General features: G+C 45.1%; 1 protein-coding gene across 3 annotated transcripts in view; it reads left to right on the forward strand.

Moving 5' to 3' along the window:
- The window catches only part of LOC124778014 (THAP domain-containing protein 1-like), a 49,126-nt gene that overhangs the window by 13,843 nt on the left and 23,005 nt on the right, over positions 1–12,278 (forward strand). For all 3 annotated transcript variants that reach the window (XM_047253591.1, XM_047253588.1, XM_047253589.1), the window contains exon 4: positions 6,835–6,909. In XM_047253591.1, coding sequence (XP_047109547.1) covers positions 6,835–6,909 — 75 coding nt within the window. The remainder of the gene's footprint in view (positions 1–6,834; positions 6,910–12,278) is intronic.

The following is a 12,278-nucleotide window of genomic DNA, read 5'->3' on the forward strand; positions in this document are numbered from 1 at the left end:
GGATATTTATTTATACCTGGCAGGACTAATTACATACTGACATAATCGTCGGTATTGCTTTCGTTTCCCAAAAGTTATAAATATTTCGACTTCGGAAAAGAAGCTCTGTATTTAGCCATGATGTCGAAGAAGAAGTTCCCTTACGTACTGGTTGTATCGAGTAAGATGTTTAGACGGCGGTTAGAAAGTTGACAGAAGAAATACGAGGAAGGGCGTCCCTTACCTGAGGGATCGCTACTCAAGCTACCTGGCGAAGGGGCAAGCTCGGCGAATGTCCGGCGTGGCAAATGTCCGGCATTCATGCGGACTACTGGGAGACGCCGTAGATGTGAGTCCCCGGTACTCCTCTGGAAACAGCTGACACGAAATCGTTTGCAAGCGGCAGCCAGTTCTGGTCTATTCGTGGGTGCAGCATCCAATGCACGGAGCCTGCGTTCCATGACATCCCAGATATGCTAGATAGTATTCAAATCTGGGCTCCAGGGAGGCCATCTCAGTGTCTGGACCTCCCGTGCATGTTCCTGGAACCATTCCTGTGCATCGTGAGAACGATGTGGCGGCGCATTATTTTTAAACACGGCAGAACCGCCAGAGTGTTGGAAGGCCAACAATGGATGGAGATTGTACACGAGAAACTAAACATTCTGCGGATCATTCAAAGTCCCTTTCAGAATAACTAGGTTGGCCCATTCTACACCAGAGAAATGCACCCCAGACCATAACAAAGAGACCACTGTCATGGACCACACCTTCTTGGCAGGCGGGATCCATCTATTCATGTGGTCTGCGCCTCACACAGTGTCTCCCACCGGTATGGTGCAGTTGAAAACGTGATTCGTCCGACCGTATCACGTTACACCATTGTTCCAGTGTCCATCCACGTGCCCTATGACTTTGGAGTAACTGTTGCACCCGCTTGCGGCGCCGGCTGCCATACCCCAAGGAACCCATGTTCCTATGAATTGTCCATGGGAGACGTGTCTAGCACGTCCTGTGTTGAACTGAGTCGTGATCGGTTGTAGTATTGCCCTTGTGTCACTACAGATGACCCGTCTCGGATGCCGCCGGTCACGGTGATCGCGAGTGGCTGGATGGCCGGTAGGTCTTCTGTTGTGGACTGTGACACACTCATTCAACTATTCACGATATACTCTGGGCACGGCCGAAAATGTGAAGCCGAATTCCTGCACCACTGACGACTTCGAGATTCCTGCACCTCGGGCACCGACCACCATATAACGTTCGAACGGCGTCTACTCGCGACAATGTTTAATGTTACATAAATCACATGCACAACCACTTCTCAGAAAGTCTCTTATACAACTATGGCTGGCAGAGGGGCAGTTTGGAGCGCATACAACACACCTGCGCCACCTGTGTCCCACTATCCCATGACATTTGCTAAGTCAGTGCACCCTCCACTGCGCTGAGGCCACGGTTCAACTTACGGGCAAGGTAGGCTATCGGCGACATTTGAGCCCAGCTAGACAGCTAGATTGGCACATTATCGAAAAGTTTACACTTCAGATACATTTGATTAGCACAGTTGTTATTGTTGTGATCTTCAGTCCAGAGACTGGTTGGATGCAGCTCTCCATGCTACTCTATCCTGTGCAAGCTTCTTCATTTCCACGTAACTACTGCAACCTACATCCTTCTGAATCTGCTTAGTGTATTCATCTTCTGGTCTCCCTCTACGATTTTTACCCTCCACGCTGCCCTCCAATACTAAACTGGTGATCCCTTGATGCCTCAGAACATGTCCTATCAACCGATCCCTTCTTCTAGTCAAATTGTGCCACAAATTCCTCTTCTCCCCAATTCTGTTCAGTACCACCTCATTAGTTAGGTGATCTACCCATCTAACTTTCAGCATTCTTCTGTAGCACCACATTCCAAAAGATTCTATTCTCTTCTTGTATGAACTATTTATCGTCCATGTTTCACTTCCATACATGGCTACACTCCAAACAAATTCTTTCAGAAAAGAGTTCCTGACACTTAAATCTATAATCGATGTTATCAAATCGATCTCCTTCAGAAACCCTTTCCTTGCTATTGCCAGTCTACATTTTATATCCTCTCTACTTTGGCCATCATCAGTTATTTTGCTTTCCAAATAGCGGAACTCGTTTACTACTTTAAGTGTCTCGTTTCCTAATCTAGTTCCCTCAGCATCACCAGATTTAATTTGACTACGTTCCATTGTCCTCATTTTGCTTTTGGTGATGTTCATTTTATAGCCTCCTTTCAAGATACTGTCCATTCCGTTCAGCTGCTCTTCCAGGCACTTTGTTGTCTCTGACGGAATTAAAATGTCGTCGGCGAACCTCAAAGTTTTTACTTCCTCTCCATGGATTTTAATTCCTACTCCAATTTTTTTTTGTTTCCTTTACTGCTTGCTCATTATACCCTGTCTCACTCCCCGCTCAACCACTGCTTGCTTTTCATGCCCCTCGACTCTTATAGCTGAGATCTTGTTTCTGTACGAATTGTAAATAGCCTTTCGTTCCCTGTATTTTACCCCTGCCACCTTCAGAATTTGAAAGAGAGTATTCCAGTCAATAATGTCAAAAGCTTTCTCTAAGTCTATAAATGCTAGAAACATAGGTTTGCCTTTCCGTAATCTATCTCCTAAGATGATTCTTAGGGTCAGTATTGCCTCACGTGTTCCAACATTTCTACGGAATCCAAACTGATCTTGCCCGAGGTCGGCTTCTACCAGTTTTTCCATTCGTCTGAGGGGTGGGGGAGGGGCGCCGTGACTTATTAAACTGATAGTTCTGTAATTTTCACACATGTCAGCGTCTGTAGCACAGTACGTCGTGCGAAAGTACAGGTAAGTGCCGGCTTGTAAGAACACAATCGCAATTATCTCAGAAACGGTCCGTTTCCGGACGCCTGTTTACTGGAACGATTTTGCTTCTGTTATCTTTCCGAGAGCACAAGGAAAGACTGCTATTGCCCGAGGGATGAAGAAAAAAAGGGGTGTGGCCGAAACGCCAAATGGTATGTCGTTTGTGCGGAAAAATGTTCTTGGATCGGCCCTGGTAAAAAGAGTAAACCGAAAACAGACGAAAGTGTTGAGGAGTAGCTGAAATGAGAATAGCGATAAACTTGGCATCTAAAGTGGGGACCATGAAGCAGACGAAGTGAAGGAAGTCTGCTACCTTGGAAGTAAAATAACATATGAGGGACGAAGCAAGAAGAGTATAAAAAACATGTGCCCAAAGGAATCTACTAACATCAAATATTGGCCTTGATTTGAGGAAGAAATTTCTAATTTTGGAGCACACTATCGTATGGCAGGGAATCATGAGCTGTGGGAAAACGGGATGGAAGGGGAATCGAATTGTCTGAGATGTGATGCTGTAGAAGGATGTTGAAAATTAGGTGGAGTGATAAATTAAGGAATGAATAGTTCTCCCCAGAATCAGTGAAGAGAGGAAGACATGGACAACACTGATAAGAAGAAGGGAGGGGATGATGGACATGTGTTAAGACGTCAATGACTGACTTCCATGGTAGTATGGGGAGCTATAAAGGATAAAAACCATAGGGGAAGCCAGAGATTGAAATATATCCAACAAATAACTGAGGACGTATGTAGGAAACGCTACTCTGAGATGGGGAGGTTGGAGCCATAGAGGAATTCGTGACAGACCGCATCAAACTAGTCAGCAGACTGCCCGACAGTAAAGTGGAACAGAGATTATACCGGGGGGAGGTTCGAGAACGCTTTCCCCACACAAGCGACATGTCATTTGGCGCCCCTCCCCCACCCCTCAGACATTAGCTTCCTTTCCCTAGGCTCTAGGTGAGACCTTTAAAATACCGGGTGATTATAATTAAGGTGCAGCTACTCACAGAGATCCCATTTTGGCTGTAATTATCATACTGCAGCGAAACTTCGTAGATATTCTAATGCGTTAATGCATAACAGATTTACTCCGGAATAAAAAATTGTTCCAATTTTGGCCACCAGGTTCAAATCTGGCGCTGTGAATGCAAGAAAGACGTATAGAAATGTTTTCATATGTAATGGATTAGGAACGGGACGTGGGCGGAAAAGGTCAAACAAGTGAGTAAGGCAGACAACCTTGTCGGTAGGGCAACCACAGATATGGTTATTCATCTAGGGTATTAGTAAACCGCTTCAGCTGTATTTAGTCTTTTACTACTGGATCACTACCGGTTTTGTGGCATTAAAAGCCACATCTTCAGGTGAACATATTACTAAAACATTACAGCTGAGAAGCTCGGAACTTTGTACCCAACATTCGTCGTCCGTCAGAACAAAACGCCTCTAAGTGAGAAAGGCACAATGCTGATTTGATTGTTAATCGCGCTTGCAAAATTTGTACAGTATGAATACTGGAGACGTTGACGACATGTTGTACAGCGTCAGATTTGCATCTGATGGCCAAAATTAGGACTAATTTTTTTCCAGTGTTCTATATTAACACATTAGCATATCTACCAAGTTTTGCTACAATACCATGACTACAGCCCGCTCTAGACGCCTCCGACTAGCTGTACTTTAATTATAAAAATTCGGTACGAGGACGTCCTGAAAAGTAATGCTTCCGAATGTTTTATGTGACAACTCTTAAAGCTTTTTACATAATACAAACTTTATCAACGATCTACATCTTTACCATTCATGTCTAGATACTTTTTTCTCGGCATAGTCACCCTGGCGACGAACACATTTCCCTCAGCGGCCAGTTTGTTGTTACCATCACTGTAGAACGTTTGAAATTGCTGACGGAGCCACAACCTCACGTCCGCTTGCACCGCAGCATCACTATAGAAGTGAAGTCCTCGAAGGCGTTCTTTAAGTTTTGAGAACGCTCCGAGCTCTGAGATACACGTTGAGTTTAGTACCCTCGTTTCCTTCATTACGAGTACGAGCAACCCAACGTCGCACATAACTGATTTCCATACAATCATCGCCGTACACAGCTTTCATTCCTCAATGGATTTCTATTGGAAGCACGTTTCCTGCGGTTAGAAAAAAAAAAATAGCTCTGAGCACTATGGGACTTAACATCTATGGTCATCAGTCCCCTAGAACTCAGAACTACTTAAACGTAACTAACCTAAGGACATCGCACAACACCCAGTCATCACGAGGCAGAGAAAATCCCTGACCCCGCCGGGAATCGAACCCCGGAACCCGGGCGCGGGAAGCGAGAACGCTACCGCACGACCACGAGCTGCGGACTCTGCGGTTAGAAACTCGATTACAGTATGCTGTTACTCAAGCAACGACATAGTTACGTCACACATGCCTTGTTACACGGCTTTAGGTGGTACACACTACAGTTCGAAGCGTTCCAGCGACAGATGGTTGCAGCCTGCATCAGCGAGGCGGGAAGGTCAACAGAGCAATTTGCACGACAAGTAATACCTCAACCGATATTGAGAACGGAATAAAAATTTCGGAGGCATTACTTTTCAGGACTCCCTCGTAAATCTAAATCTAGTGACAGTGAAATGTTTTTTTCTTTTTTTTTTCTTTCAAAATTCACGAGAATGTTCTTCAAACCATCGCAGACAACTGTGGACCAGTGACATGGCACATTGACATCAATAAAAATCCCATCCTTGACTGGGAACACGAAATAGCTGCAAATGGTCTCCAAGTAGCCAAACATAACCATTTACAGTCAATGACCGGTTTAGTTGGTCCAGAGGAACCAGTCCATCTGTGTAAACACAGCCCACACCTTTATGGAGGCACCACCAGCTTGCACAGTGCCTTGTTGACAACTTGGTTACATGGTTCCGTGGTTTCTGCGCCAACCCTACCATCAGCTCTTACCAACTGAAATCGAAACTCATCTGACCAGGCCATGGTTTTCCAGTCGTCCAGCACCTTGAGCCCTGAGAGGCGATGCAAGCGATGTCGTGGTGTTAGCGAAGGCACTTGTATCGGTTGTCTGCTGCCGTAGCCTGTTAATATCAAATTTTGGCGCACTGACGTAACGGATACGTTCGTCGTACGTCTCATATTGATTTCTGCTGTTATTTCTCGCAGTTTTGCTTGTGCGAAGCAGTTCTGTTCACACAGACCGAAACCATGGCTCGAACTTCAACACTGTAGGCAGTTAACACTACATGCAGGCCCAATACGTTTCCCAGAGAAAGTTAGATATCTGGCTGGCTGGACCGGAAACTTACATCGTGGGGGGGGGAACATCACAGAATACGTTGCCAACAGAGCGCACGTGAGGCGCAGACAACTCTATCCATTGCTCAACAGCGAAAGTACGCTAAGTAGGAGGGTACTGAGGTGCACGACACCAATCAGACCTCTGATGTACGCAGCTCCCGTCTGGGGACATGCAGCTCCTAAGCGTCTGCGCCGCCTGCAGGTCATACAGAACAAAGTGCTACATATCATTAGCAACTAGCAACATTCCACGCTACACTCGCATCGCGGATATTCGCAATGAATACTGCCTCGATACCCTCAATGAAGTAGTCAAAAAACTCGTCACATGACTATACAGGAACTCGAGACACTCGAACAATCATTTCATCCTTACTCTAAGGAATTATGATGACCACCATAGATGGAAGCACAAGCAACCAATGGCCCAAGGACCTATAGCGAGCTAACACAGACGAACAAGCGACAACATTGGCGAGCCTCTGCACATCAGATATACTGACTGGACATGCCAGCTGCTATCACAACCGATCAGCGGGCAACAGCGGGGAATCCGATAAACTCGCTCACTAACGCACAAACAAACCGCCTAAACTATCCTACATTGTACATCCGGTATATCGGACACAAACCGATGATGAACTCAACTGTTACAGGTATGCTGATGCTGGCCAAGACGACAACGCCCTACCGCTGCAGCCGCCGGGTGAAAACGCCTCGCAACGTCAAAGGTATTCGCCTGCATGATACCCACTACTAACCTACCTAACCCTTGCATCGTCTGTCGAAGACAGCAAGTAATCTGCTACTTGGTTCAAATGGCTCTGAGCACTATGAGACTTAACTCTGAGATCATCAGCCCCCTAGAGCTTAGAACTACTTAAACCTAACTAACCTAAGGACATCACACACATCCATGCCCGAGGCAGGATTCGAACCTGCGAACGTAGCGGTCGTGCGGTTCCAGACTGATGCGCCCAGAACCGCTGGGCCACTGCGGGCGGCAATTTGCTACTGCTCTTGCTACCCGACACAACTATCGCAGAGGTTTTTTCCCTCGGCCCTTGCCTTGGCACTTTTCTTTCCTCTGCTCTTCAAACCGCTGCCCTTCGTTCAATTTTCGATCCAGTCAATCTCCAGATGTTCGCGTGTTAATGGTTAATCATAACCAGCTGTACGCAAACATTGCAGTACCCATATCCTGCGGAGGCCTCACTTAGTGAACACTAATCGCTATGCAGAGGTGGCCGTGGACCTTTTGTGTTGGTCATCATGCCGGTGTGGGCGTGGAGGGGCTCCACTCTATAAAAAAGCTTGGCAGTTTACACTGATAACTCGACGCAAAAGCCGCTGCTCTCGGTCGTTAAGTGAAGCCATTCGGCCACTACATTGTCTGTGGCGAGAGGTAATGACTGAAATTCGATATTCTCGGCACACTCTTGACACTGCGGATCGCAGAATATTGAATTTCGCAATCAAAGTCTGTTAATACGCCCATAATCACGTCGGAAACCTTTTCACATGAATCACGTGAGTACAACGCAATGCCCTTTTATGCCTTGTGTAAGCGATACGACCTTCATATGTATATGTGCATATCGCTATTCCATGACCTTCTTCCTGTGCTCCATAGTCCAGATTTTATGATTTCGGCACCTCCTTTTCCTGTTATGGGCTTTTGCATCACTGATAAGTCGTTTTGGAATTCCAGCCTGCTTATGGAGCTCTCTTCGTGTTGCTTTGATGCTCACAGGGTTTACGAGTGCGACATTCAGTTCTGCAGTGAGTTTTGCAGCTGTCGTTCGTTTATTTTTCGTCGCTGTTCTCTTCAACGATCGTCCATCAAGATCACTCAGCACACACTTTCGTCCGCTTTGTGACTTGGCTGATGACGTTTTTTCCGCTTTCCCTGTACGCAGTACAAAGCTTGGATGTGGTGCCTCCTGAAAAACCAACACTTCCGCTGCCTTGGTTACAGAAGCATGCGACATACGAGCACCAACAATTTATCCCGTTCGAATTGACTTAGCTCCGACATACTGCATACACAGAGCACTGTTGTGACCATGACTTACTTTTGTAACGTATCGAGGACATTGCAAAGGCGCCGTTGACGGCCAAATACAACAGTGCAGCTTACAGGCTTGGCTAGCATCTGCATTTATGTTGAAGAATGGATATTTCGCAGTGTTTCCATATTTTTGTCCACCCTCTCCAGATGGTGACTTAATCGAACAGTTTATTGTTGTTGTGATCTTCAGTCCAGAGACTGGTTTGATGCAGCTCTCCATGCTAATCTATCCTGTGCAAGTCTCTTCTGCAGCCTACATCCTTCTGAATCTGCTTTGTGTGTTCATCTCTTGGTCTCCCTCTACGATTTTTACCCTCCACGCTTCCCTCCAACACTAAATTGGTGATCCCTTTATGCATCATAACGTGTACTGCCAAGCGATTCCTTCTTCTAGTCAAGTAGTGCCATAAATTTCTCTTGTCCTCAGTTCTATTCAGTACCTCCTCATTAGTTACTTGACCTACTCATCTAATCTACAGCATTCTTCTGTAGAACCACATTTCGAAAGCTTCTATTCTATTCTTGTGTAAACTATTTATCGTCCATGTTTCACTTCTATTCATGGCTACACTCCATACAAATACGTTCAGAAACGACTTCCTGACACTTAAATCTATATTCGATGTTATCAAATTTCTCTTTTTCAGAAACGCTTTCCTTACTATTTGCCAGTCTACATTTTATATCCTCTTTGCTTCGACCATCATCAGTTATTTTGCTTCCCAAATAGCAGAACTTGACTACTTTAAGTGTCTCGTTTCCTAATCTAGTTCCCTCAGCATCACCTGACTTAATTCGACTACATTCCATTATCTTTATTTTGCTTTTTTGATGTTCATTTTATATCCTCCTTTCAAAACACTGTCCATTCCGTTTAACTACTCTTCCAGGTCCTCTCTTGTCTCTGACGGAATTAAAATGTCGTCGGCGGATATCAAAGTTTTTATTTCCTCTCCATGGATTTTAATTCCTACTCCAAATTTTTCTTTTGTTTCCTTTACTGCTGGCTCATTATACAGATTGAATAACATCGGGGATAGGCTTCAATCCTGTCTCACCCCCTGCTCAACCACTGCTTCCCTTTCGTGCCCCTCGACTCTTATAACTGCCGTCTGGTTTATGTACAAATTGTAAATAGCCTTTCGTTCCCTGTATTTTACCCCTGCCACCATCAGAATTTGAAAGAGAGTATTCCACTCAACATTGTCATAAACTTTCTCTAAGTCTAAAAATGCTAGAAACGTAGGTTTGTCTTTCCTTAACCTATCTTCTAAGATACGTCGTAGGATCAGTACTGTCTCGCGTGTTCCAACATTTCTATGGAATCCAAACTGATCTTCCCTGAGGTCGGCTTTTGCCAATTATTCCATTCATCTGTACAGAATTCGGGTTAGTATTTTGCAACCGTGACATGTTAAACTGATAGTTCGGTAATTTTCACACCTGTCAACACTTGCTTTCTTTGGGATTGGTATCATTATATTCTTTTTGAAGTCTGAGGGTATTTCGCCTGTGTCATACATCTAGCTCACCAGAGGGAAGAGTTTTGTCATGGCTGGCTCTCCCAAAGCTATCAGTAGTTCTAACGGAATGTTGTGTACTCCGGGACCTTGTTTCGACATAGGTCTTGCCGTGCTCTGTCAAATTCTTCACGCCATATCATATCTCCCATTTTATCTCCATCTGCGTCCTCTTGTATTTCCTCAATATTGCTCTCAAGTACATCGCCCTGTATACTCCTTCCAACTTTCTGCATCCCTTCCTTGCTTAGGACTGGTTTTCTAGCTGAGCTCTCGATATTCATACCGCTGGTTCTCTTTTCTCCAAAGGTCTGTTTAATTTTCCCGTGGGCAGTATCTATCTTACCCCTAGTGATACAGGCTTCTGCATCCTTATATATGTCCTCTAGCCATTCCTACTTAGCCATTTTGTGCACTTCCTGTCGATCTCATTTTTGAGAAGTTTGTGCCGAGCTGAGAGGCCGCGAGTTTCGAGTCCTCCCTCGGGCACAGGTGTGTGTGTGTGTGTGTGTGGGGGTGTGTGTTGTTGTTAGCATAAGTTAGTTTAAGTTTGTGTAAGTCTAGGGACCGATGACCTCACAGCAGTTTGGTCCATTAGGAATTCACACACACATATTTGAGACGTTTGTATACATTTTCGCCTGCTTCATTTACCTCATTTTTATATTTTCTCCTTTCATTAATTAAATTCACTAACTCTTTTCTTACCCAAGGATTTCTACTTTTTACCTACTCGATCCTCTGCTCCGTTCGCTATTTCATCTCTCCAAACTACCAATTCTTGTTCTACTGTATTTCTTTCCCCTATTCTTGTCAACCGTCCCTAATGCTCTCTCTGAAACTCTCTATGACGTCTGGTTCTTTCAGTCCATCCAGGTCCCGTCTCCTTAAATACTTACCTTTTTGCAGTTTCTTCAGTTTTAATCTGCAGTTGATAATCAATAGATTGTGGTCAGATACCACATCTGCCCTGTGGAAATGTCTTACAGTTTAAAACCTATTTCCTAAATTGCTGTGTTACCATTACAAAATCTATCTGAAACCTTCCAGTGTCTCCACGTATACAACCGTCTTTCGTGATTCTTAAACCAAGTATTAGCTTTGACTATGTTATGCTCTGTGCAAAATGCTACCAGGCGGCCTTCTCTTTCAGTCCTTTCTCCCAGTCCATATTCACCTACTATTTCTCCTTTTCTTCCCTTGCAGTCCCCTATGACTATTAAATTTTCGTCTCCCTTAACTGTCTGAATAATTTCTTTTAACGTATCATACATTTCTTCTTTCTCTTCACCATCTGCGGAGCTAGTTGGCACATAAACTTGTACTACTGTGGTAGGCGTGGGCTTCATGTCTATCTCGGCTACAATAATGTGTTTACTTTGCCGTTCGTAGTAACTTATTTTCGTTTCTATTTTTATTCATTATTAAATCTACACCTGCATTAGCTATTTTTGATTTTGTATTTTTAAACGTGTATTCACCTGACCAGAAGTCTTGTTCCTTTTGCCACCGAATTTCACTAATTCCGGCTGTATCTAACTTTAACCTATCCACTTCCCTTTTTAAATTTTCTAACCTACCTACCCGATTAGGGGATCTGACATTCCACGCTCCGATCCGTAGAACGCCAGTCTTTTTTTCTCCTGATAACAACGTCCTCCTGAGTAGTCCCCCCTTCCCCCCAGAGAGCCGAATGGAGGACTGTTTTACCTCAGGCATATGTTATCCAAGAGGACGCCATCATCATTTAACCATACAGTGAAGCTGCATGCTGCATGCCCTCGGGAAAAATTACGGCTGCAGTTCCCCCTTGGTTTCAGCCATTCGAAGTATCAGCCAGCAAGGCAGTTTTCGTTGATGTTACAACGCCAGATCAGTCAGTCATTGCTCTGCAACTACTGACAAGGCTGCTGCCCCTCTTCAGGAACCATACGTTTGTCCTGCCTCTCAACAGAGACCCCGCCGTTCAGGTTGCAACTACGGCACGGCTATCTGTAGCGCTGAGGCATGCAAGTCTCGCCACCAACGGCAAGGTCCATGGTTCATGGCGGGTGAGGCGGGACGCATCGAAAAAATACACTTATACTGTCCAGGACGATTAGAGTAGTGAAATTGGTGAATATTTTTGCGTTTAACGTCATATACTTTCACCTTTGACAGATTTCCTTAGTCCTCGTATATAAAGTTTGGACTTGTGTGCCTCTGGTGCCCCTCTCAACTTGGTGCCCCAAGAGGCTACCGCAGAATGGGGCGCTCCACGGAACCCACGGACTTCGAACGTGGTCAAGTGATTGGGTGTCACTTGTGTCATACGTCTGTATGCGAGATTTCCACACTCGTAAACATCCCTAAGGACCACTGTTTCCGATGTGATAGTGAAGTGAAGGAACACGTACAGCACAAGAGCGTACAGGCCGACCTCGTCTGTTGACTGACAGAAACCGCCGACAGTTGAAGACGGTCGTAATGTGTAATAGGCAGGCAGGCCAGCCGCTGTGGCCGAGCGGTT

The sequence above is a fragment of the Schistocerca piceifrons genome, chromosome 2 (genome assembly GCF_021461385.2).
Source record: "Schistocerca piceifrons isolate TAMUIC-IGC-003096 chromosome 2, iqSchPice1.1, whole genome shotgun sequence".
In the NCBI taxonomy this organism is placed as follows: domain Eukaryota; kingdom Metazoa; phylum Arthropoda; class Insecta; order Orthoptera; family Acrididae; genus Schistocerca; species Schistocerca piceifrons.